General features: G+C 47.0%; 1 protein-coding gene across 4 annotated transcripts in view; it reads right to left on the bottom strand.

Moving 5' to 3' along the window:
* Positions 1–1,473: 1,473 nt before the first annotated feature.
* PTCH1 (patched 1) overlaps positions 1,474–26,764 on the bottom strand; it is a 74,033-nt gene continuing 48,742 nt past the window's right edge. For 3 of the 4 annotated variants that reach the window (XM_030800111.1, XM_030800040.1, XM_003260518.3), the window contains exons 15-24: positions 25,171–25,480; positions 19,904–20,046; positions 17,675–17,858; positions 16,091–16,371; positions 14,356–14,493; positions 11,576–11,718; positions 7,914–8,013; positions 7,142–7,396; positions 4,968–5,505; positions 1,474–4,448 (exon numbers count right to left, since the gene is read on the bottom strand). In XM_030800111.1, coding sequence (XP_030655971.1) covers positions 4,969–5,505; positions 7,142–7,396; positions 7,914–8,013; positions 11,576–11,718; positions 14,356–14,493; positions 16,091–16,371; positions 17,675–17,858; positions 19,904–20,046; positions 25,171–25,480 — 2,091 coding nt within the window. In that variant the 3' untranslated portion in view covers positions 1,474–4,448; position 4,968. Of the gene's footprint in view, positions 4,449–4,967; positions 5,506–7,141; positions 7,397–7,913; positions 8,014–8,195; positions 8,212–11,575; positions 11,719–14,355; positions 14,494–16,090; positions 16,372–17,674; positions 17,859–19,903; positions 20,047–25,170; positions 25,481–26,764 lie in introns of all 4 variants that reach the window. The other variant, XR_004027021.1, reaches the window with a different exon arrangement.

Genomic DNA, 26,764 nt, shown 5'->3' with positions numbered 1-26,764 from the left:
GTCCAGACCTTGTCGCCAGCATCACTGCTGCCACCTTTCAGAAGTTTTCAAGGGATATTTATGTCTTTAATTTACAGATGAGGACACACAGGCTCTGGGGTTTTAAGAGACTTGCCCAAGTCAGTCAAGTGGGTGACAGGGTGCCCTCTCCGTGGAAGAGCCCGGCATGGCTCCCCCTCCCCTCTAGGAAAGGGGCCCACACTCTCCTTCCAGGTCCTCCCTCACTGTGGAGCGAGAACTAAGAAGTGAATTCCTCACTCTGGACTCCCAGACATAAGAGTCAAGCTCCTGGCCTGGGCTCACCCACAGAGGAGCATGTGTTTTGTGAAAGGACCACGCAGAGGAGTCGGTATCTCTGTGCTGTTTCCAGATCTGGCCCGCACTGGCCCAGGAGCCGAAGCCAAATGATAGAACCTGGCCACACTCGGCTGGAATTTCGGGATCGCCTCCGCTGGTGCATCACAAACACCAGGACAGATCGTTAAAGCACAGATTCCTGGACCTCACTCCAAGATTCTGATTTAGGTGGTGTTGGATTCAGTTTTTCTAGCAAGCTTCCAAGGCAGGCTGATTCATGGACCACACTTGACTAGCACTAGCCTATGTTACCTTGTCTAGAGACGGACTGGCAGGTGTCTTACGGCCAGATAGTAAGTATCATAGCCTCTGCAGACCATAGTCTGTGTTGCAGCTACCGAACTCTGCTGTTGCAGCAGAAAAGCAGCCATCAACAATATGTGCGGCAACAGGCACGACTGTCTCCTCACGAACCTGTGCAACAGGACACGGCCAGCCAGCTGTGGCTCACTGACCCCTCTGCAACTTGCCCATGTGCACGGCAGTGTGGGCCTTGAGTTCAGCCCCACCACTCCTTGCTTACACAGCTGTAACATGGACATGATATTCCTGGCCATATTTTTCTCCATGCCTATGATGAAATCATTGCTTACCAGGAAAACACTCAAAAACTGTTCTGTATCAGGTCCAATCAATTCCATATTATCTTTGACACTGTTTAGAACTATGACACCTTCACTGATGATAATCATCTTTGAATTTGGCTTTATGTTCCCTCATTATTATGCATCACATACGGGAAATAAGTATGCTAAGAGAGATGACAGAAGGACTAATTTTGATGGTTAACTTAGGAAGTTTCTTGGTATGAGAAAACAAAAATAGGGTCGGGTGATAAGAAATTAATTAATGGGTATAATGTACACTATTTTGGGTGATGATCACACTAAAAGCTCAGCCCCCACTTTGTAATACATCCATGTAACAGAGCTATGCTTGTACCCACTATTTATACAAAACAAAAAGGAGAAAAACCTAAAACTGTCTCCATCAGATAGAGCAAAAAAGAAGAGTATCACAAGGTCAGCAAGATGAAACAACAGTTTCTGATGGCTCCAACACTAACCGCCTCTCCCAAATATTTTAAACAAAAAAAGCATTCTACAAACAAAGATATAACCAACAAGTTATATTATTTTTTATTCATGTTAGAATTTCTATCAGTGTTTGAACATTAATATTTAGAGAGTTTGTACATTTTCACCTTCCAAGGTTTGAAATGAGAAGCATGCTAGGTCATCAATGGTAACTAATAAACACTTCGTAATCGCATGAATATCCACTCTGCTCTGACTCTCTTAACACTGTTAAACATTTTCTTTCCTTGCTGTAATTTACAATGAAAACTGTGCCCCACTCATGTCTCAGCAAAGTTCCAGACATTATGGATTCATCACATATAAATTCTTTAAAAATATACTTCTGTCAAAAGACTTGATGACTACTATGTACACTACAAAAATAAATCTTCATATAAATAAATTATATGGCATACTTTTATCTTTGTAATTGAAATGACACAAACTCATTTCCACCAAAATTGGCAATGAGACCCAGTTTGAATATTTATTTCCTTTAAACTCCTTACCCTAAAACCTACCATGAGTCCTTAATGTAAATGTTATATCTCTGAACTATTTAACATTAGTAAGCACTCTATACAAATAAAAATTCTGTCCAAAAGTAAAACATAGCTGTAATGTTTCCAATAGAAATAAAATCCCTGCATTTTTTTTTGTTATAAACTGGCATGACAAATACTGTAGAGGAAAACATTCTTATGATACAAAATTATAAATATCAGCAAAGTTCTTTTTTTTTTTTAAAAATTAAAACATCCAAATGAACAAACAGGACAGACAAAATAAAACTATTAAAAGAGAGAGAGAAATTCTAATTCCCTGCCAGCCCCCCCGCCAGTTCTCCCTTTGCCAGTGTGACTATTGGAGAAAGTTCTACACCATGCAGAAATCAGGGGCCGCACAGCCTCCGGCGCACCAGGAGCTGGGCTCAGGAAGGGAGCGAGGGCAGGCTAGGAGCCAGAGGGAAGTCGACTTCAGAATTTTGCATCATCCCTCCTCCACGCAGGACGTTTTCTGAGCAGAGCTGGGTGTTAGGATGGCAGACCGTGTGGGTGACAGGCACCAAGACAGCAGCAGGGGGTGGCCAGGGTCCCCAGCAGAGTCACACACACACACACACACACACACACACACACACACACACACACCCAGCAGCCACAAGCGGCTCCCAATCAGCATCTTAAAAGTTTTGTGGTATCAGGGTCTGAGGTCACTATGCTGCGGGTAATTCTGGGGGCCCATTACCTTTCTGTTAAGATTTCCCACGTAATTTAAAAGGGAGTAACAAGAGCTGCCGCTCATGAGCGCCTCACAGTAGCTTAGGCTTCGGCCCTGCAGGGACCCCGCCCTTTCCTCTGACTTCTTGTCTGTAACAAGGCGCTGGTATGGATTTGGACGGGGAGCCGACACTGGGTGCTTCCCTGACATGTGCTGGTCTCTGGTTAAGAGGTGAGGGAGCCCACACCTCAGAGCAAAATAAGAGAACCAGTACAGAAGCAACTTTTAAAAATATGCCTGGTTGAGAGAACTGCCCCTGCCTACATCCTTCAGTGGGGTGTGTCCATCCTCCTGCTTTCCCACATCACATTGAAAGAGCACTAATGACGGGGAGGATGGAGACAATGTTTGGATTTACTTAGGAAGCGCGTACCCTAAACACTGGTGCATGAAGAATCCCTCCGGAGCTCTTATTCTACATAATGCCTGCCTCTACACCACCACAAAGCATGCTCACCACTTAGTTTTAAAGAAGATGCAAACAGATCCAGAAAGCCTCAACCAGCTGCTCCATTTAAGAGAGGGAGTTTAAACTATAGGGACTCAAAATATCATTTCTCGGAGATTGTGGGCCAAAAATTAACCAAATAGGTTTTTCTACCTGTGACAAGGCCACATCCACCCTTGAATTTGGGGGTGTTGGGGGAGGGGTCGTGTGTGTGTTGGTCACAAGAGGGACACCATGCTGCATGCTTTTTAGAGTATACAGACTCTCATGGCCCAGCCAAGGCTCAGCACTAGGCATGTCACCCAATTCTCTAACACCCACGATGATGAACTGATGTGAGCTCCATACCCTGAGGTTCCAGCATCCATCACAATGATCCGGGAGAAGGAGATTATTCCCCTGAAGCACAAATTGGGGTCCTGGATGGCAGCCAATGATCATAAGAGATGCCGTGGACACGAGGAGAGTCTAGCTTTTGCCGGGCTGATTTGAAGGGATTAGGTGGATGTTTAGGGCCAGCCCTCACCAGCACAAAGTAAGAAAAGATATCCTGACGCTTCCAGCCTGACTAGCTCAGAGCCTACTAAAGGTTACAGACAGTGCAGAGAAACAAAACAAGACAAAACAAAATCACAGTACAGTACATGGTGAACTCACACACGTGTTCACACGCACAGCCAAACAAGAGGACCGCACACAACGACACCTAGAGAAGCCACCAGGATTAACGTGCTTTCTTCATATCTGCTCATTAAACAAACAAATTATCACGCATAGCGTGTTTGAAAGTTAACAGTAACATTTCATACTACCACAGGGTTGTGATATGCAAATTTAAAATATTTTAAACAGAAACCTTTACAAAATAATCCTATTACATAAGCAATATTTGCATAGAATTATACAAGTAAATTATACAATATTTAAGCAGCAGCAACATATGCTGAAATTTAAGACTAATGAAGCTTGGTTGTGGCACGGAGCCCAATGCACGAATACGGAGAGGCCCCACTGTGCCCTCCACACTCTGGGGCAGGAGTGGAGAGGCCCCAGATCATACTACTTTACATCCTTCCTTCCTATATTACACATGTGTACACCTCTTAAATATTTATAGAAATATTTAACAAAATAATACAATCGGTTACAGTAACAATGAACTGCTGTCCTGGCGCCGGGCATCTTTTCCGTAACTCCAAGCAGTTCTCTTCAAGCAGTTCTGGAAAGAGGTGGGGGTGGGGGGTTTCCAATCTTTGGCCTCTTTGCTTCAGATTTTAATCACCCTTTAAAAGGAAACAAAAAAGGAAGTTGAACAGAGTAAGAGGTGTGCAAGTCCATATTTATAAAGTACAAAAGCAGGCAGCAGTGACCTTGGTATTAGAAATCACGAGAGTGGGGTGTGGGCCTGAGGGGTCCCTGGGGGCTGCTTGTGACCTCTCCCTTCATCTGGGGGCTGGTTACACGGATGCGCTCCCATGTAACCAATTTGCTGTGGCATGCACCTCCATAAAGATTGGCAAATATTGGTAAAAGGTGGTGGTGTTCGTGTCCTTGTGGCGCTGCACCGACCCTCCCCAGGTTAGCAGTGGGGGAAGACAGCAGTGCGGAGCTGGACTGGTTCCCCAAGGATGATAAAGCTTGGACACGTCAGCCTTGCTCTGGGGATAAAAGGTCACTGGGGTCCAGCGTGGGATGTGCCCGAGCGCCACAGCCCCTCGGGGATGCCGAGAACCCCAGGAGAACCTTGTCCTTCTCTCCGCCTGGCTCTAGGTCCCTCGGCTGCCCTTGTCAGTGGCACACACCTCAGTTGGAGCTGCTTCCCCGGGGCCTCTCCTCGCACTCCATGTCCTGCAGCTCAATGACTTCCACCTTCGAATCCCTCCTCTCACACCGGACGTGGAAAGGCACGTGGGGGTCCTCGAACAGGCCGTGGTCAGTCTCAGGGTAGCCCGGGCAGAGCCCCCCTCGGGGGTTCCGCCCAGGCCCAGGGACAGGCGGCGGGTGCACGGCGACAGTCACGGAGGCAGAAGCTGTCACAGTGGTGATAGGCTGGCAGTAGCCGGGCACGGAGCTGCCCATGGCAGTGGACGCTGGGTTCCGAGGGTTGTGAGAACGGGCCCCGCGGGGGCCCCAGCGGTCCCTATTGCTAGGGCCAGAATGCCCTTCAGTAGAAATTTCAAAAGCGTCTCTGCGCAGTCTGTAGGGGGGTGGCCACAAGCCTTCTCTGGGGGGGTCCCTGCGGGGCTGCTGGCCTTGCCGTCCGGGAGGCAGGGACGAGTCCGGGTGGGGCTGCTGTCGTGGGTTCGAGGGTGGGTGATGCCTGGATTCGGGATGGACCACCTGCAGAGGGCGAGGGTAGGTTAGAAGGGCAGGAAGTGTGCTACCCCAGACTGGGCATGGTCCCCGCAGCTCCCACACCTCCCTCCTTGGGTTTCACCAAAGACTCCGTCAACCCTGGGGGGCCAATGGGGGCCTTCCACCCACAAAACAAAAGCCCGTCCTTCTAATAACCTCCAGGACCTGGCGGAGGAGCGTGTTGTTTGAAAATCCTGTTTCCAGGCTTTCTCTGACACAGCTGGCTGGACACGTACTGCTGCTGCCCATAAATGTGGGCTGTGGTCAGAGCATCCAAGCTGCTGCCCCCCACAACCTGCCCCCCACCCTGTTAGGTTCTGCAGGCTCTGAGCTGCTCTTCTCCCAAAGTTGCTAAGTGTGCGGCCCTGGCTGGCCTGAGTGCAGGACGCTGGCAGGACTGTCTCTGCCTACTCTGTCAAACACAGTAGCCGCTCCAGACATGTGGCTGCTTAAGTTTTCATGAACTAAAATCCAAAATCCAGTTCCTCGGTAGCCCCGGCCACATTTCAAGTGTTCGACAGCCACGTGTGGCCGGTGGCTCCCATCCTGGAAAGCAGAGAGGGCATTTTCGTCACCGCGGAGGGCTGCAGCAGGCAGCCTGCTGCAACTGATTGTTAAGAATCTGGTCTCTGCGTCTCTATACAAAGCACAGAGCAACACAGTGGCCACATCAATCAAAAGGACCGTGACCAACTTCAAAGTCGTTCAGCTTGTACCTATTTTTAGGCTCCCGCTGAACAAAACCAGATTCACACTGCAGCTCAGCGGGCGTCGTCGCGGGGGGTAGGAGGAGGACAATTCAGGTTATTTGGTTGGCCTTTCTCTCTTTCACGGAAGGGCTGCTCTGGCCTGGGACTGGAATACCCATTTCCTGGAGGGACAGCAGGGGGCCCTCAGTGGAGCAACATCAGCCTCAGAACCTTCCTTGAGTTTTCAGGGCTGAGCCCATCCCAGGGAGCACAGCGTGGAGCAAAGGACCCAGGTCCTTGGAGCCTCCGAGGAGGGGCTCCCAGGCTCCTGGTGACCTCCTGAATCACTGAAGGCTAAGAACTCAGGGGTGGTTCTTGGCCTGTCTGCTCTTTCCTGCCACCTGGAACATGAGCTTGGAGCCACAAAAGCTATAGTAAAGTATTTAGACAATAATAATGAATGTTGTATCAAGGGCAATGAAACCTAACAGAAATGAGAGAAGGAAAAAACCTTACCTCTGTTGGCAATAAAAATACTACTAGTTTTAGAAAATATCACTCTCAAATGACATGCACCTTAAGAGGGAAAAAAAAAAAAAAAAAAAGGCAGGAATGCTTTATCTCTGGCCTTTGAAGCCCAAACTGTCCTCACCCTGAACAAGATAGATGCTACTGCTTTGTGCAGTGACATTACTGGCCCCTGCCCCTTTTTTTATCCTTTATGAGATCAAACCACAGGAAGATGGCATTTTTATAGTAGAGAAAGAGTTAAATATTGGTCATTTCCTGTGATTTGACCTAGTCTGAACTTTATCTCTGCATCCCATCTGCCTGTGTGATGTGCTGCTCAGAGCAGACAGGAGCCCTGCTGGACCACCGGGCCCATTACTATGGTGGGAAGCCCCCTCCCCCTGTCCCACAGGGTCACTTACAGTGGAGTGGGCGAAGACGGGGTTTTCTGTGGCTTCCACAATCACTTGGTGGGCAGGGCCTCCCGCGCCCTGCTGGGCCTCGTAGTGCCGAAGCTCCTCGCTGAGGCCTGACACTGTCGTCTGGGAACTATACTCCGAGTCGGAGGAATCAGACCCGCTGTGCATGTGGCCAGGGGGCATGGCGAACCGGACCACGCTGGGGGGTGGCTCAGGGGAGGGTGTGGGCAGGCGGTTCAAGCCATTGGCTGGAGACACCTATTTAAGGGGATTCCATGTTAAAAGTGTTCTTGTCCATTTACCTGCTGGCCACACTCAAAGCTCAAAGCACGATATTTTTCAGGGGCCTCTGTCCCCTGCCCTGGGGCCCTGTGCACTGTGCCATATTAACCTCCCCTTCTCTACCACCTGGAGGCCCTTCAGGTCCCGCAGCTGGAGCAGAAGAACTGTCCTCTGCTCCACACTGGAAAGGCAGGATGTGTACTTTTTACTCTTGTGAAGTCCAATTATGCATCTCAAGGGGAAAGTCTTCATTTACTGTACAAAGATCTGTAAGACCCAGGCTGCCAATCAGTTGATTTAAAGGAACCAAACCAAACCCGCCCTCTAGCCCTCAAGGCCAGTACACCGAAGAGGAAAACAGACATGACTCTGAGATGTTTACTGAAGAACCACCAGCAAGTGGGGAGGCACCTAAGTATCGAAATGAAGAGCGGCAAGGGAAACACAGCATTCAGCTGGCCTACACACGGGACATCCCCGTGTCACTACTGACCTCAGGATATGGTCCAAAGAAAGACAAAAGCACGGGAAGCAAAACCAGCCCATTGAGAACGCCGAGGATGGTGAGGATCGCCAGCACAGCAAAGAAATACCTGGGAGATCAAGAGGAAACGGGAACACGTGCTGTGACAGGTTGGATCACGCCACCCTCCGTGTGCCCGACATAGCAGCACGGCAACGCCAGAAATGAACAAAACCCACCCCACTGAAAAGGCTGTTATCCAACCACAGTTCACATTCAACACAAGGTGAGTTTTTGTTTTTGTTTCTTTACCTTATGACTTTGAGGACTACATTCCACAACCCTAAGTGTTAGTTCATGAAGGGAAGAAAAAAAAATTAGTTTGTTAATTTGCTGAACTCTGATGGCATGTAATGTTATTTATGAATGTGTTACACAAACACAAAAATATGGAATGCGACCTGAATGGCTGGGCAGACTGAAAGCACAAACACAATGCCGAGGGGCCCCGCTCGTGAAAACCCAGCAGAAGCAAACAAATGAAGTGAAGGGTGTAGAATTTAAACAATTTAGCCCAGGAGGAAAAGCAGCCCACTTCTGCAGGCTGCTAATCCACTGTGAAATGCTTCTGCATCTTACGGCAGAATCTCTAATTAAGTCTCTAGCATATCAGGTAAGGCTTTCCCTGGCCTTTCATTAATCACAACTTTCTGCCTAGAATTCTGTGAGTTCCAGTTTTACCAAATAGCTCCAATTGCAACCTTTTTAGAACACAGGAACCAGCTTTCTGCAAAGAAAATGCTGCCCATTCTGTGGGAGCTGGGGCATTGTGCTGGGTGAGGGCACTCCACAATGGCGGGGCTGCTCTGCAGGCCAATCTTTTGTTGAACAATTTAGCATCTCTGAATACTCTTGTTTTGCGTCAGCCAATTCAAACATAAAGGCCGCAGCACCATGGCAGAGGAGGAGAGTGCAGAAGTAGTTCTGCTTTCCCACCATTGAGGGCTAAGGTCTGGAATCCTTCATGAATACCAAGGTAAACCTGTCACCCTAGGGACAGCCTCTGGCGGACACTCTGCATGGCTGGAGGGCACGGACTCCACGCAGGGATGTGTTTCTGGAACTAATGATTTCTAGGGCAACTCTGATGGAAGTGGGCTGGGGTAGGGGAGAGGCTCAGGATGTTCTGGGAAGAAGGAGGGCAAGATATCTATCTGTTAATGGTCCCTCTGGTTCATAAAATGGAACAGGCAACCAGTGCTGCCATGTCTACATATGTTTTGACATCAGATGAAAGGAGAGAGAATCCCTATAAAGATACAAATACCTCACAGCTATTGTAAACACTAGAAACTTCTGAACCGCATTAGTAAAAACCAAGCAGCCAATGTCTTGCTCTAATGTAAACTGCTGAAACTTTCGGCTGGGGCATGTATCAGCAGCCACATTAAGACATTTGCATCCCATCCATCTAGCTGAAGCATAAACGGGCCAATTAGATTTCTGACGGCTTAGCAGATACAGTGTCTGCTCATTTATTTGACCTTGGTGAGGCCTTTATCAGGTTAATCCATCCCGTTCTAGAAAATGGGAAGCCCTTTTAAGTGCTTGAAAGAGGAACCCTGATATTTCTGGGCGGGAACAACCCCGGGTGAGAGGAGAGCGCTGGGATTCCAGCTGCCAGGTTTCCAGCTGGGGGCTCTAATTCAGGCTAAGTTTCCTCATTCAGCATCCCCCACAAGGCTGAGTGAGACCCTCCTGTAACTCATGAGACCCCAGCACACCTTGCATTTCCCCTGGTTTTGCCTGTGAACTTGTCTCTCCCCCAAAAGACCTTAGGCTACACAGAGGGATATGGGGGTCTCCATTATTTGCTGTTGTGCAAATGGCACTTACGGGGTGCTTGTTATATTTGTGTTAAACGAGAAAGTAAACATGCAAAAGAAACTCTACTTGACACTGAGCTTTTATATCATAGCGATAACATGTTAGTGCCTGAAAAAGTGTATACTAAGAACAACGGAAAAGCTAAAATCAAACTAAGAACTAAAATAAAACACAGACCCAAACATTTAACTCAGCTGGGCAACTCTCTATTTGGTATTGGCAAACAGGAATTTAGGAACTGGCTTGCTGGCTTAGCAGTAGTTTGTGCTGAGAAGTCTAGCTCCATGGACACTGCAGGGAGGTAGCTGGAGATGCAGACCCAGCCCTCATCCCACCTCCCGCTCTCTGCCCCCCGAAATCGGCCCTGCACTTAGAGCCTCAGATGATTCCTCAGCACATCGGTGTGAGAAGCGCTGGTCTACAGCGATTCCACTTCACCATTCACTCTATGCAAAAACTACAACAAGCAAGCTTGGCACTCATTCTAAGAAGGCGGCCTCCACGATGCCAAATTGCCCAGTGGCTATGCCGCAGGCCAACCAATGGAGTCATCTCTTTCCCGTAATAAAACTTTGGCTAAAACTTCTAGTTGAAACCCTCTTCTTTTACTTGAAGATGAGAAGCCTATCTCTCTCTCTGACACACACACACACACACACACACACACACCACCTCTCAGTACTGAAGTGTGCCAAACAAACCAATCATTTCTCACATCTGGTTCTGCCCTGTCATGGCTCTAATCCTGGACTTTTATTTATTGGTGACTCTGGCCTTAGCGTTCCATAAAGTAGCAGAGTTCCATCCAAGAGCTGGTCCCTCACAAAGCCATGGAGGCTGCTCAAAGAAGCAAGTGGTTTCCTCCTCTGCAGTTCTCAAATTCTTTTCAAAAGGAAAACTCGCTGTTCTTTTATATTTCACAAAGTCATATTCTTAATTAAATCAACTGGAAACGACTTGCCTTGAGATCCAAACTAGGCTTAGATTCCCAAGAGTTGACACCAAAGTCCAATGCTAAATGCTTCCTAATTGTGGGGACTCGAATATGAAATCTGAGCATGTCATTTTCACTTCTTAAAAGAATAAAGTCAGATGACAATTTTAGGTATTTTTAAGTTTTCCTTTCTACAGTTTGAAGGAGAGGGAGCATAGGTCAAATCTGGCATCTCTTTCTGCCGTGTTTCTAACCCGAGACAACAGTAACGGGCCACCTATTGGGTGATCCTTTGGCTTCAAGCTGCAGAGTTGTCTTTGCTGCCAGCCCCAAATCCTTTATCTTCTGTTTTCAAGATATTCCCCAAGACAGCTCTAGAAGAGAGCTTGTCTTTATACCTCCGAGTATCTCTACGTTAACAAGTTCAAAAGAAAGCAGAGTCACAATGATGAGGTGCTGCAATCTACCAGATACAGAAGGAAATAAGCAACGAAGATCACCTGAGCTAATAACAATGGTTTTTTTTTTTTTTTTTTTTTTTTTGAGACAGAGTCTTGCTCTGTCACCCAGGCTGGAGTGTAGTGGCGCAATCTCAGCTCACTGCAACCTCCGCCTCCCGAGTTCGAGCAATTCTCTGCCTCAGCCTCCCAAGTAGCTGGGATTACAGGCACCCACCACCACGCCTGGCTGATTTTTGTATTTTGAGTAGAGATGGGGTTTCACCATCTTGGCCAGGCTGGTCTTGAACTCCTTGACCTTGTGATCCACCCGCCTCGGCCTCCCAAAGTGCTGGGATTACAGGCGTGAGCCACTGCACCCAGTCCAATCACAATGATTTCTAAAACATGTCTCCTCGCACATGCCTGCTTACCTGACAATGAAGTCGAACTCAGATCCCGCAAGCATCAGCACTCCCAGCAGAGTGGACACGGCGCCATCCAGGACGGGTGCAAACATGTGCTCCAGGGCAAGCACAGCCCTGCGGTTCTTGTCGCCGATGGCCGTCAGAAAGGCCTGTGCAATGAGGATGTTCACAAGATCAGGTTGCTGGACTTCACCTGGTAAATGCTCAGCTCTGTCCTAAATGTTACAAGCTCTCAGAACTGCTCACATCTTACTGTTTTAGTTGCTAGAACGTGTAATCGGAGTAGCTCAACTAGCTGCACCTACTTAAACTAAGATGACCTCATGACACTGGGTCATATTTGGTGTTGACATAAATCTTGAACACAGTAAAACCAAAACTATATAAAAATGGACAGAAATGTCCCCTTCTTTTCACTGCTACTCACCCCGAAGTCTTCCCCCGTTTAAATGATCTCACACCGCTCACACATGAGACCTCCAGTTCCCACAGCAACAGGATTCTAGCTAATGCATTGAATGGCCAAGAGCTTAGCTCACTGTCCCAAGCAATTGGGTGCTACACACACTTCCTCACGATTATGCAGAGGTGAGACCTTCTGTCACTGTTTCAGGCTATGTTTGTAGTACATCTAAGCACTATGAGTGTATTGCAAGAAATACACAGGATCATACATTTGAATCAAGCCCTTTTGAACCCTGTGTGGACACATCCCTGTCTCTTCCTGCAATCCTAAAGCTCTCCTAGGCCAGAAATGCTGTTGATACTAAATGAGAACTTTGCAGAGTAAATTCTGGAAGATCAGACTGTTGGCCTGAACGTGTGACCCCTGCAGGGAGTGTTGAGCCTGGCACAAGTTCTCTCTGAAGTTCAGGCTGCTCTGGGTTATGCCGAGGGGAGAGGGCTGGGTGTCTTTGGCAGGATGTGTTTCTATCCCTTACCTCCCTGCGGAAGGACTGAGACGGTCGTTCTCCTTAACAGATGAAAAAAACAAATATACAAAGGTGTGCTAAGAGTTTTCATACTTTTCTCTCAAACAGGTTCTACTCTTTCAGAGTTGGTAAAGACATTAGGGTCAATATGGCTGCCTTCTGCTCTTGGGGCAAGGCACCAAGGAAGTTTTCAGCCATGCTGGCTTGCGTCATATTTGGGCCATGAGGCCATAAGGGCCAAGTTGTGACTACCCTGTCATACGCTGTTTCTATGTTACTGAGACAGCAAATGAACGGGAACCCACTGATTTCCTAAAGACATTCATGAAAGAAGAGTCTTCTTCACAGCCTTATTCTACCATTTTACAAACCTTGAAAGAGCAGTAACTGCCAACTCTAAATGCAATTTCACATAGAGGATCAGAATACTGAAAATGACTTGGACTAGAAGTCCTAGAGTTTAAAGACTGTAGTTAGTATTTCCATGGTAAAAATCTGCTCTGGGATACCCATTTGCCATGCTAGCTTCCAAAAAAGGTGGTTTCCATTTGCATCAGAATAAAGTAACTTGTGGATTCTTAACTCACATGCAAATTTATCTCCCTTTTGAAGAACTGTATTGGAATTATGGGTTTTCTAAACTCTAGGCTGGCACTCTTTTAAAAAATAGTCCCTCCTCCTAGCTCAAAGGAAGAAAATAATTTGAGCAGGCTCAAAATTTAGAGAATACTATTTCTATATTATTGGCTTTTTATGATACACTGTAAAAAAATGGGATAACTTCAACACAGCATTCCTTCCAAAACACAAAAGTTTACAATCTCTCAATTGTATCACAGTAGCCCTGGAAAGACTGCAGAAGGCACAAGGCTGCAGCCTACGTGGAGACATGCATGTGCCATGTGCTGAGCCCAAAGGAAACCTGTGCTGGAGATTGCAAAAGCACGGCGGAAGTGATTTGGTCCAAGCCCAGTGCTGGCTTCCTAGCTAGGGCATTTCGCACGTCGGTATTTAATAGGTGAACGCATTTACTTACTGAATGCCTACTGATAACCCCAAGTTCTTAGGCTCTAATCTGCAGATGGAACATAATTTACACAGTTGTGAGGTTTTGGATAATTCTTTGATAAATGTATATAACAGATTTATCTCTTGGACTAAAGATTCCTTCTGAAGTTTAATTACCTCCAACAAAGCATTCACAGGGCAAGGTAGAGAAAAAGAGAGGGGAAAAAATGTCTGTTGAAAGCAACACTGGTTCTCTTACTTTCTGCTATCATGAATGTAGAGGCTGGGAGGTCTGAGGAGCTGGGTGGGCTTAGGTAGAAGAGCCAGTTCCCCGGGGCTGAACAATGGAGCCTTCACTCCTAAGCCTGAGGGTACTTCCTTGGCTGCCAGCTCACCTCACCCTCAGTGATGCCATCCCCAAGCCTGTGAGTGTGGTTTCATTTTATCCCCACTGTTCCTGTTGTTTTTAAAACTCTGTGTATGCCCACCCACACACCACATAATCCACCTTATGAACAAACGTCATAGCGTCAGGAATCGTGGGGGTATAATGACAGTCAACGTCAGGTGAGCATGGCCCTTCCAGGCCCACTCCAACACACCAACCCTGCACTGCCTACGGCTGACAGGGCCCACTGCCATGTACCTTCCACACCCATCTCCTTAGCCTCCCTCGAGAGAAAGGAATCCAGAAATCTTGCAGGCTCTCCTAGGGGGCCCCTGTGCCCTGAGGCCTTTTCACTGCCACGCACAGGGAGAATGCCAAGGTTCCCACTTGGAGACAAACAGAGCCAGAGGAAATGGGTTGTTTTTTCACAAAGGTTTTGCTTCAGATGTCTCCCATACCAAAGCAACGTGAACGGTGAACTCCACTCCTATGCCAACAGAAGCGATCAGGATGACCACGGGCACGGCGCTGAGCTTAATTCCGATGAGGCCCATCATGCCGAAGAGCTCGACCGTCATCAGCGCCAGGACCATCACCTAGAGCAGGGCACACAGTGGTCAGTGGGTGGGCAGGTCACCCTCCGAGGCTGCCCACAAGGGAGGTCGCCAGAGGGCTAAGGTGTCCTCAGTTCAGATCAAAACAATGAATGGACTGACTTGCTTTAACTCTGGACACCACCTTTACTGCCTAATTCATCTTCCCGCTGGGAAGGGAGACTGTGGGACAGCTGATGTGTAAAGCTGTAGAAGGCAAAGTAGAGTGTTCTAATGCAAATTATTTTCCAATATACCTTCTCCAGAAAGCAAAAAACATACAGAACAACTCCACCAGAGCAATCCACGAGGAATTGCACAAGGATGGCCGCATCACTTAGCTGCGAATTTCACACAGTTTACAACAAGATCCATCTCTCCTCCTGCTTGGGTCTCAGCCGCCAGAGACCATCCGTGAACCCATCATTAAGTTTTTGGTTGCCTAACTCTCCATTCTAAAGAAAGCTGATAGGACGGGGTGAATAGAAGTTCTTGCAGGTGAAAGTAGTTTTGCTTTTGTGGGGTGAACCTGTAGGCTAAGCGAAGATGATGTGGGGGCCAGGTAAGCAGGGAGGTTGTCATCAGCTGACACTGTCAGGTTACAGGACCCCTGCACTTTGAAGAGCTGGGGACAGCTGGGGTGGACTGAGCCAACTGTTAAAATCCAAGGAAAAGCTTCTTGCCTTTCATCTTCCTCGTAAAAATTTGTGGGGAAATGGAAATAAAATCTGTGAGTTAGATTTGGAGTTTCTTGGTCCAAAGGGGAGAAGATACAAATAAACAACAAGTTACCCAGATGGAAGAGAAGGAGAAAAATGATCTTTCTTCTCTGGGGGTGGGTGGTGGGCAGAGGTGGAGGGAGGGGAAGGAATGATGAAAGATGGACAACATCAATTGCTAAGTGCCATGAAAACTCTCACAGACTAAACATTTACCTTTTAACGTACCTGCTGCACAGACTCATGGTGCAGACACAAAATCTAGCCTCTGTTTTTATAATTTTGGCATTTTAAAGGCTATACCATAGTTCACAGAATTTAAACACTGCCAGGGTTTATTAGACTCTACATGAAACTTATGTCAAATCTGAGAGTATTTTGGAGAAGGGATGCCAAAAAACAGGTTCGTAATATTAGTTTATCATTTCCCCCCAGGACTTAAAACACACAAAATCATTTTCTCCATATATCACTAACTTCTCTGACTGTCCTTTCATGTTAAATGTAGAAGAACCTGCTATGTTATTATTAGGCCTGGATGAGGTCACAAAATGACACTTTTCAATTAAAGAAAAAATGAGCTAGGCTTTGAGTGTTTTGATTTAATAAATGCTCAGAGCTGTGATGGAAAGTGCGCTTTAAAAAGTCCCCTATCTTTCCACAAAAATCTTCAAGCTACGGGAGAGAGGACCTAAGAATAAGGCCATTAGAGGTTCTACCTTAACCATGGACCTCACCACCTCGAGTAGAATAAATATATTACGGATGATGCAAGCTATACCCTCCTCCAGAGGCCCAGACATAAACAAAACTTCCCGGCTGCAGAAAGAGCTATGCTGAAAGGAATTTGACTTCCACAAAGCCCCTTATAATACACTCACAATGATCCCAGCCGTCCAGGGGTTCAGAAGGAAGACGGCGCACACGAGGAATGTGCAGGCCAACACCACGCTGATGAACAGCAGCAGCCAGTGGCGGAGGCCGATGTACTGCTCCCAGAAGAGGAAGGGGTAGCCGTTGGGGTAACTGGACAGCCCCAGGCTCGTATAGTTGCTGCAGATGGTCCTTACTTTTTCAATTGCCTCCACAAAGTCTGAGGTGTCCCGCAAGCCGTTGAGGTAGAAAGGGAACTGGGCATACTCGATGGGCTCTGCTGCCGGGACTGGACAGAGAAGGGCACAGGTTAGGAGCGGCCCAGGGGAGAGCAGCGTCACAGTTTCAATGGAAAGAGAGAAGAACTTTGCATGAAAGCTTACTGACTGCTCTTCTACATGATACAAAGGACAAACAATGCTGATCATAGCCTCCAGGCCTTTACGATCTTCCCATTTGGTTTAAAAATGCTTAACTCTGTGATGTGTATATTTTTTAACATTTGATTTTAATCTTCCAGCAGTCATTCTTTGCGAGGGGTCTAAAAACTCCAGGCTTACATTTTGGGAACATTTTTTGTTCCCTTGACACATATGAAAATACCAAGTTCACACAGTTTTATTCAATCACTTGCAAGAGCAAAAGAACTCTAGAGTCATGCTTTCCTGAGAAAAATGCTTCACTTATCCTTTTAGTGCCTGAACAAACTTCAACCTTGTATGCTTCTTTTCTAATGCAATGCTAAGTCTTCAGCAACAGGGGAAGAAATCCTTACACAACAAGCATTTAGTTACTGCCGTTGTGTGTTCCAGACCCTCTGGGGTCATTCAGTTGACTTGCTAAACATGATTTGCCCTATTATAATCTCAACTATAAATTTTCATTAAGACAAGCCTTGGCTGCCTGCCACAGGGCTCTGGGGTTTGGATCTGGGGAAGCACTACTCACTGAGTCTCCAGCCATGTTTGCAAGGGGACCCGTCTTCTTTCTCACATCCTCCCTTGGCCCAGTATCCAAAGCATACGCTACTAATATCTCCACCAGAAATGCAAATGAAATCCATACAGAACCACCTTTCAAACTCTGGGCTGAGAGGTGAAAGGAAGAGGACACTGTTGTACACAGACTTTTCTGCTCCGGTTTAAACAGCTTTGACAGAGTGCAGGTGCTTGGTGGCTTATAGGAATGACCCAATGTGCCAAAAATCCCTTCAACACCAGAGTTGACAAAGTTAAGATAAACATATAATCCCTAGCGATAAAACTCTGTAATAGTAAAATAACACTCAACCTGGAGGCGTCCCCGGTGTTCACAGGGAACAGCTGGCATGCGAGAGCAACGCCTAATGAACGTCTTAGCATTGAAGCTACAAACGGAGATGAGACACTTATTTCCCAACATGATAGAGTGCGGGGTTGTATCCCATTACACATCCTCGTCTGTCTCCCGGAGTTTTAAACGAGAAGAAATAGATTGTTCTGTTTACACTTTTGAACCCTGGGTAGTGTCAATGGACGAAGGCTGTTGCTGAGTTTGGAGAACCAGGGAAGCACCTCTGTAAGTTCCCAGACCCCCGATAAAACGCTACTTACTTCTCAGCCTTGTTTCAGGCATGTAGTCGGCTTTGTCGTGGACCCATTCCGGTCGGTGTGGCCGGATGTTGGCCTGGGAAGCAGCATACGCGACGGGGTCGTTGCTGACCCAAGCCGTCAGGTAGATGTAGAAAGCGCTGGGATTAATGATGCCATCTGCATCCACCAGACGCTGTTTAGTCAACTACAAAAACGGGAAGAACAGAGGCCTTTGAGAATGGGGTTGGGGGTAAACACAGTTCTGCCTTGAGAGCACAGAAGCTGAGCTTCACACAGCATTACAACAAAGAATAGAATGCCCACTGTTGAAAGTGTCGAAAATCCCATCAGAACACCTTTGATTTCTTTCAATGTACACTTATCAGAGGATGCAATCACTGGCGTGTTTATAACAAACACAGTTCTGCAGATGGCCCAGGAATTGGCTGAACCAATTAAATCTGAATGCTAAAAGACCGTCTGCAGCCAAGGCAGAGAATGAACAATCTGGAGAAACATATTTATAGGAGGGGAAGGGGGAGAAACCTGGCAAGAATCCCCATGCACGTCTGTGTGCAGTTAACCTCTGTTGTTAACACTGAAGGAAATGCCACCCAGTAAATGGAGGAGAGCTATAAAAATAAAACAACATCTGTATAAATTTTGCTAACACTAGCCTCCTATGACCTGTGGATTCAAAAAATGCCCAGCGCCAGAAAGTGCAAGGGACGAGTGCACACCCTCAAGCCTCACCAGGTGATCTTATTCTCGGAGGTCGTAGTACTCGGCATGCCACGTCCTCTGCGTGGCCAAATGTGCTCCCTCGGCAGGAGGGCTTGTGGGCTTTGCTGAGGTGGGGAGCTCTGTGGGACTCAGTATGTGTATGTACATTTTATATACATAGAAAAATTCTGTTTCCTGTTTATTTTAGATTCAGGCCTCATTCCTCGCTTTGGGTCTTTTTTAAACAAAATGAAAAACACCAGTGACAGCGGCTCCTAGAGAAGGAGTGAAGGAAGAAGGAGCAGGGAGAGAGTGAGAGAACTGGATTTTGGGGATCTGGATTCAATTAATCCACAGGACATGTAACAACTGTATGTCCTCAACACATCCCTGGAATCAAACAGCTCAGCCCGTGGCCTCCATGCATGTGGCACGCCTTTCTCCCTCCCGGGAGGAGGAAATGGTATCTGGGGATCTGGCCCAATCCCATTTGTCCCACAGTGTCCCTGGTCCCTCACCCAGCCCTGCTGCCTGGGCACCTCCCTGGTGTCTCTGAGGCAGACTCCTCTGCCCGCATCCTTGGGAAACGTGACGGTCTGCTGCCTGCTGCTGTGAGCTCAGAGTTTCACACTCCATAACAAATCTGAACAATGTACTTTGTAAATCTGTCACCTTGAATGCCAGCAAAAAAGGGGAGACAATAAACATAGCTGCTGAGAAGATCATTAGCATGACAGTTTTCTGCCTGAAGGTGAAGCAAGCAAGCTACAAAGAGCGAAGGGAAGAGGCTCCGAGGAAGCTGAGGTAGCCCGGGCCCCATGCAATCGGAGGAGTCCAAACACACTCCTGAACACACCTGCGGAGCCAAAAGGGGTATGCTGGAATCCAAATGGCAGCAAGAAGATGCAAACACAGGTGGGGAATATGATTCCCAAACAGAAACAGTTATTACTGCAGGAGTGAGCAGAATGGCACGGCCACTCTGATTCCAAGGGTGCATATTTCCGTTTGCTTCACTCATCACAGAGCGATCTGTCTACTCCTGGGGCCAGGGCCACCCAAAGATCTCAAATGTAACAAATCTTCCCATCCTTCTGTCACCTCTCCAATCTCCTAACCCACCCACCTACCCCAAATTCTGCTCATCCAGATGACTGCTACCCAAGAAATCCATCTTTCCAAGCTTGAATACCATCAAGACCAACATAGTACCGAGTCCTAGAACTGAAAGAATCACACGCCGCTGCATTTCTAACATTGGAAAGAGCCTGCACTCTCTTAGCTGCACTTTATTCTGACAATTGCTCTGGCGGTAGGAACACGCCTGTCCTATTTGACAGATGAGGAAAGTGAGGTGCACTGGCTGGCCTGAGGTAACACAATTAGCTGGTGGGAGGAGGTGAATTAGAGTGACCCAATATTCTTTCTACCAGCTCCCAGTGCCTCAGGTTTCCAGAGAGCACAGGGTGGGGTCACATGCTGTCAAGCAGCCCCGGAAGCACCCTCGGTGCCCAGCAGCTGGAGTACCTGGCTGATGTCGATGGGCTTATCGCGGCTGCCGGTTTGCACCAGGAGTTTGTAGGCAAGGACTCCATCATCTGATCCATTCTTGTAATTGTTTGGCATGATTTTCCCGGTTTCCCAGTCACTGTCAAATGCATCCTGAAGTCCTAGAAATGGCAAATGATTGTAACACATTATAACTCGCAGCCAGAAGGACCCTGGTCCTAGCGGGGTGGGCTAAGGAGAGTGAGCAGGGTAGGGGGCTCTTAGACGTCCATCAGAAACACATCCTCTGTGTTCCACATCCACTTTGACTGAAAGCACTGGATCTTTCATGAATGAACTGCAGCTGCTGCCAGCCACTGCTCAAAAGGGGGAAGGAGATTACCTGTTTCTATGAAACAAATACTCATATATTATCTTAAGAAAAACCACTCTCCCTCCTCCTTTTGCCCCATGACCATTACAAAAGAAGGCAAGAGTGCGACGGAAAGACACGCACCAGGGTCATTAACCGTTTCGTGCCACTCGGGGTGCTAAGTCATGGGTTCTTCAATACAACCAGAAATTCCACGCAGAGGGGAAAAAGCACATTCAAACTCCCAACTTCAAACAGCAGCTCAGCTGCTTCTGGAGCCCAGGGTGAGCGAACACGATTCTGTCAATTTGTTCCATCTGTTCGACTTGTGGAGCTAACACAAGCTGTGGGATCCGCTGCCAGGTTGTGTAAAGATCACAGCCAACACCTATTCACTCTCGACTGCTCTCTTCCTCTCTGCCACCCTTCCTCAGGAAAGGGGGTGGAGGAGAAGGAAGGGAAGGCGCTCGTGTGCGCGCAGGGAAATACCTCACAGGGTAAATTTGGATCCGATTGAAAACAGGAAGCCACAGGCCAATACAAGGAGGCTCTGTGAGAACAGATGACAAACCACAAGCCGGGGAGGGGGAGGAAAGAGCTTTTTGGGCCTGGGGGATGGGTGAGCCCGCCAGCCCACCACACACAGCTGCGCTTGGCCTCAGTAATCAAAACCATCATTACAGACCTGACGGTTTGGCTGCAGCTGTAAAGAGATAAGCGTGCTGGAAGAGAAAACAGGGCCCCGGTGACCCGGCCTTAGGGTCTGAGCGTCTGAGCGCTGGCTGGTGTGCACGCTCTCCGGGACACCCCCACCCCCTCACCCACCCCTGCCCCTCCCAGCCACCTCCCAAGTAGAGCTCCCAAGCCCCAGCAACTCAGGAAACCACAGCTTTTGAACAAGCTGTACATGTATGGGTTGGACACGGCTAGTAAGAAGGGAGAAGGGTTTATTTCATTTCAGGACATGCCTTAGATGACTTCAAAGGCTTCAAAAAAAAAATCTGGTTGCGTTAGTGCTCAGAATGGTTAAGCTCTTGGGGTCTGAAGTGGAGGGAGGGAGGGGGAGCACAGGCCCCCTTCTGTCTCTCTAAGAAGCGAAACCCTCCTTCTGACACTACTGGCTAGAGGAACAATTTGGGGATGACAGTGGACTCGGTGGTGAAAGGAGGCCCTGTCAGGGTGAGCGTGGAGGGGAGACGGGACAGGAGACCACCGGGTGGGCCGTGCACCTCTCAGACAGACGGGTTTTCCTAGGGAGGCATGCACACACAGGGTACTGAGCAGATGTTATTTTATTACTGAAAGCCCTTTCTTCCTGTTTTTGAAAAAAAATAAAACAGGAGAAGAAAAATTACTGCTCCTCCTTTCCCCTCAAAAAGGGAGGCCTCGTCTGTTTTCCTAGCCGTAACAATTTTCATGATGTCATGACGTGTCCTGGGCTTTAAGCCCCTCTCCCTTAACCAGCTAATCCTGAAGAGAGGCTCACACTTGGTGAGTGTGGGGTGGTGCTGGGCATCCCACGGCAACCAAGGGACAGCCCCGTTAGAGTTAATCACTCCGGCTTCACAGATGGAGGAACTGAGGCTTGGAAAGGGGAGACTGGAGGAGGCCACCCAGCAGGTGAGTGTTGGATGGAGCTCAAACCCAGGCAGCAAGTCACCAGAGGCAGCTGGAGCCACTCACTGGCCTATGATGCCGGGACACACCATGGTACCCAAGGATGTGTCAAAGGCATGAGTAAGACAAGCAGGTTCAACTCCAGCATCAGCAACATCTGGTGGCAAACAGGATCCCCAAAATCTGAGGGCGGTTTTACGATATTCACACACAAAGACTTTTGGGACACCGAGGGTGAAACAAGGAAGAAAGATCCTATTTCGGGAGGTCAGCCTTGCTGGAAACTCAATTCAACTCAGAATCCACACTGCTGGTCCCTTAGGTGCCATTCACTCTACTGGGGATTCAAAGATGAATATGAAACAGTCATCGACTTTCTGGAACAGTTAAGTTCTTTCCCCATTACTCCAGTATTTTCTGACTAATCACCAAAAAGCTCAAGTCACAAGGGGCTGGCCTAAGCACATGTACAAGGTACGACCCTGGACACAAAACAAGGGATAAGGTTGGGTTTCCACTGCCCTTTAGCCAGTGCTTCATATTCCAATGCATGCACACTCTAGAAAATTGTGACATTTTACTTATTTTACAGCAAACCTTAATTTAGTATCTTAGCTGGAAGTTCTCCCCTTATGAATATTTTGTGCCAATAATTATTTTCTAGTGTAAAGTTCTGGGCCAAAGGAATAACCCAATTGCCCATTTTCCTTCAGCTATGGGACCCTAGAAGTAAAATGTTAATCAAATTTTGTTTGCATAATCCAGTGTGAAATAAAAATGAACAAATTTTCACATGATTCAAGGCATGGTTTTTATCTGACTCCGCTTTATTTGCATGTATGTTTTAAGATGTGACATGTGGGATAGTTTTGAAATTAACCATTATATAGTTTTAGGAGTAAAAAAAATCAAAGACAAACTATTGGAATGTTGATAAAGACCAATGAGATGACATAGTTTTAATGGGAATTCCATTAAAAACCAGTGAGGCTCCCACCATTTAAAAGCCACACAAAAATGTTAGCAAGGAAAGCTGACTCAAGGATAATTGTTTCCTTGTAGAAAATGTTCAAAGACCACATCAACGACTCAACAGGCCTGAAAAACGTATAGGCAGCAAAGGGCTCCAGTGTCTGGTCATTCTGTATTGAGTGCTCTAGCAGACCCTGTTAAGAGTCAGTCATGGAGTCCCAGGGCTACCTGGGACCCTGATTGCTTAGCACCAATGGATCTCACTTGGTCTAGGTGTATGCTGTTCACATAGCAATCAAAACATGATTCAAATGCACCTTAAAAAAAAATCTCAAGTCCAGCTGCTTTACATCTATAAATGAAGAAATGTATAGAGATGATCTATAATGCTCTATAAAAAGGTTAACCCTTTGCACTGCCTCGAGACAATCCCCCTTTACCCACTTCCCAATCCCTGCCTAACATGCCACACTGGGCCTCCAGAGCAATGGCCAAAGACACTGAAATACACTCTACAATAACCCTCCTCTGCTCAGAGACTGGCAGGGCACAGCAGATCTCTTTGTCATTTGTGGCAAGTTATTTGCATGTCTTTGGTCAATGGGGGGAAAATGAAAAGCAGGGACTCTCTTCGCTGTCTCTCTTTTAACTCATTATCCCAAAAACCATTGCTTCTAAACTAAATGTGAAAAATAAAACTTGGAACAAATTCATGTTCGTCTCAGGAGGGTGTTAATAAATAATAATCATGGCATGTTCTCTTTACCTTCCTCCAAAAGGAAAGTCAAATTGGGTGTACATGTAGGCACAAAGTTCTGGTAAACACAAGTCAAGGCCAGAAGCTGTATGGAACCATCCTCCACCAACCTCAAGTTGTTGACCATTTCCTGCAAACTCTCAGGGAAACTGGCTGCTGAGTCTTTACATACAAGTGTATTGACTTCAGACCAAAAAAGGCACTTACATCTGTGTTTAAACAAGCCTAATTAAGTGGGAAATTAAGACAATCATTTGGATAATCCAAGCCAAAAAATGTTGGGGGCCACAATGATTTGGTACTCCAGTAAAAGTGTTTTTGCTTGAATTGGGTGGATAATTATCCTGATTCTCTACTTGGCTTTGCATGTGTCAACGCAGAATAAATGAACAGATGTTCTTGGAATCACTGCATACATTTATGTGCAGTCAGTCAGGAGAAAATTTAGCCTTTTTTCTTCCCTCCAGCTGACGAATATTTCCTAGAAACATTTCTAAGAGCGAAGAAGCCAATAAAGGCACTTTGTTATTTTTGGAGATGGAGTCTCGCTCTTGTCGCCCAGGCTGGAATGCAATGTCACAATCTAGGCTCACCGCAACCTCCATCTCCCAGGTTCAAGCGATTCTCCTGCCTCAGTCTCCTGAGTAGCTGGAATTACAGGCACCCACCAGCACGTCCAGCTAATTTTTGTATTTTTATTAGAGATGGGGTTTCACCATGTAGGCCAGGCTGGTCTCGAACTCCTGACTTCAGGTGATCTGCCCACCTTGGCATCCCAAAGTGCTGGGATTACAGGCGTGAGCCACTGTGCCCCACCAAGAAAGGCATTTTAAAACAGAATTTGATTATTTATAAAATAATGTGAAATGTGATTAAGCATTTATAACTTTACTTCAAGTACCAAATCAAAAAATGGTCAAAATGAACCCAACCATAAACTATGGAGCCTGGGTAATAATGTGCAGGTTCATCAGCTGTAACAAATGCATCCCTCTGGTGCGGGATGTTTACAGTTGGGGGGGCTGTGCGTGGGTGAGGAAGGGGGATATGGCCCATCTCAGCACCTTCTGCTCAATTTTCCTGGGAACCTAAAACTGCTCTAAAAACAAAGTCAATTAGAAATAAACAATTTTTAAAGAGATGGTCAAAATATGGAGTTTAAGACTATGTCCACTGCTTATCTAGCATCTCCTGGTGCAATAAGCTATAATTTGACAATCAGTCTGGAAATCCCAGCCGCACTTTGATTTCATGTGGTCACCAAACTAGCCACCATCTATCCAAGAGGAAACAGCACCAGAAGCCTCGGCTCCACCTGTTACAACACGCTCCCCTTTTCCTGACGTGCACTTGTACATTCTCACAGAAGCTCATCTGAATTATCTGCATCATTTTATAGGTAAAAGCCAGATCTGGGAGGCTGCTGCAGAAACAGTTCATGTAAGAATCTTGAGCAACTCTTAAAAGTCCATGAAACACATCAGTGTTACATTCTAATCTAATGCCTTCATAATCATGACAAAGGAACCTGTTGAAGCTGAACACGCAAAAGACCGAAAGGACGAAAGCCCTCCCATGGCGTCTTACCCTGAAGCCAGTCTCTGAAGTAGTGCAGCCACATTTTGGGAAGCTGTTTGTTTTCTTCCAACATGACATACTTCACGTTACTGAAACTCCTGTGAAGGTCGTAAAGTAAGTGCTGGATATTCGGGTAGTCTGCTTTCTGGGTGACTATATACATGTTGTAGAAAGAAAAGTATTTGAATTGTGCAGCAATAAAGTCATATTCTCTGGTTTCCCGAGGTACAATGTCCGTAAGGTCCAGCCCGTCTCTCACTCGGGTGGTCCCATAAAGGCTGACCCCCAGCAAGCCCAGAAAAAGGAAGATCACCACTACCTGGAACAGAAGAGGCACAAGGTCAGACCCCACTGACTCTTCCTGGACAAACAGAAGCTGTTTAGTTAATACCTTGTTTTCACCACCACACTTGACCTGATTTAGCTTGTAGGGGTTGTTCTCCCATAGGAAAAAGGATAAAATCATAGTAATCACATTTTTATTTTGTTTTGTTTTATATATATATATATATAAAATTTTTTGAGACAGTCTTGTGTTGCCCAGGCTGGAGTGCAGTGGTGCCATCTCGGCTCACCATAACCTCCACCTCCCAGGTTCAAGCAATTCTCGTGCCTCAGCCTCCTAAGTAGCTGGGATTACAGGTGTGCACCACCACGCCTGGCTATTTTTTTTGTATTTTTAGTAGAGACAGGGTTTCACCATGTTGGCCAGGCTGGTCTTGAACTCCTGACCTAGGGTGATCCACCCGCCTTGGCCTCCCAAAGTGCTGGGATTACAGGCGGGAGCCACCGTGCCCAGCCTTGCTTTGTTATATATCTGAGTTGAGATCTCACTCTGTCTCCCAGGATGGAGTGTAGTGGCATGATCAGGGCTCACTGTTGCCTCCAACTCCTGGGCTCAGATGATCCTCCTGTCTCAGCTGCCCGAGTAGCTAGGACTACAGGTACACAGCACCATGCCTTTTTTTTTTCCTCTCTTTTGAGACAGGGTCTCACTCTGTCACCCAGGCTTGAATGAAGTGGCAGCATCACGGCTCACTGTAGCCTTGACTCCCTGGGCTCAGTGATCCTCCCACCTCAGCCTCCTAAGCAGCTGGGACTATAGGCACATCACCATGCCCAGGCAATTTTTTGTAGAGATGGAGTTTCACCATGTTGCCTGGGCTGGTCTCAAACTCCTGGGTTCAAGCAATCTGCTGGCCTTGGCCTCCCAGAGTGCTGGGATTACAGGCGTGAGCCACCACACCTGTCCCTGGCTAATTTTTAAAATATTTTGTAGAGACAGGGTCGTCCTTTGTTGCCTAGGCTGTTCTTGAACTCCTGGCTCAAACAATCCTCCTACCTCAGCCTCCCAAAGCGCTGGGATAACAGGCATGAGCCACCGCAAGTGGCAATAATCACATTTTTAAATAACCTCATTCATAAAAAGACTTGCTGCATAGAGGTTCACTCCCATGGAATATGACCTCATTAAAATGGCCCTATGCTCTAAAAGCATTGACTTTTGGAGGACTGAAATATATCATACTTATATGAATTTTTTTTTTTTAAGGAAAAAGAAAAGTAGAAGCAATTTGATGAACTCCAAAGGTTCTGTTATTTT

This window comes from Nomascus leucogenys, chromosome 1a (genome assembly GCF_006542625.1).
Source record: "Nomascus leucogenys isolate Asia chromosome 1a, Asia_NLE_v1, whole genome shotgun sequence".
Taxonomy (NCBI): Eukaryota; Metazoa; Chordata; class Mammalia; order Primates; family Hylobatidae; genus Nomascus; species Nomascus leucogenys.
The sequence above is the reverse complement of the archived record's forward strand: the minus strand, read 5'-3'. Positions and strand labels throughout refer to the sequence as shown.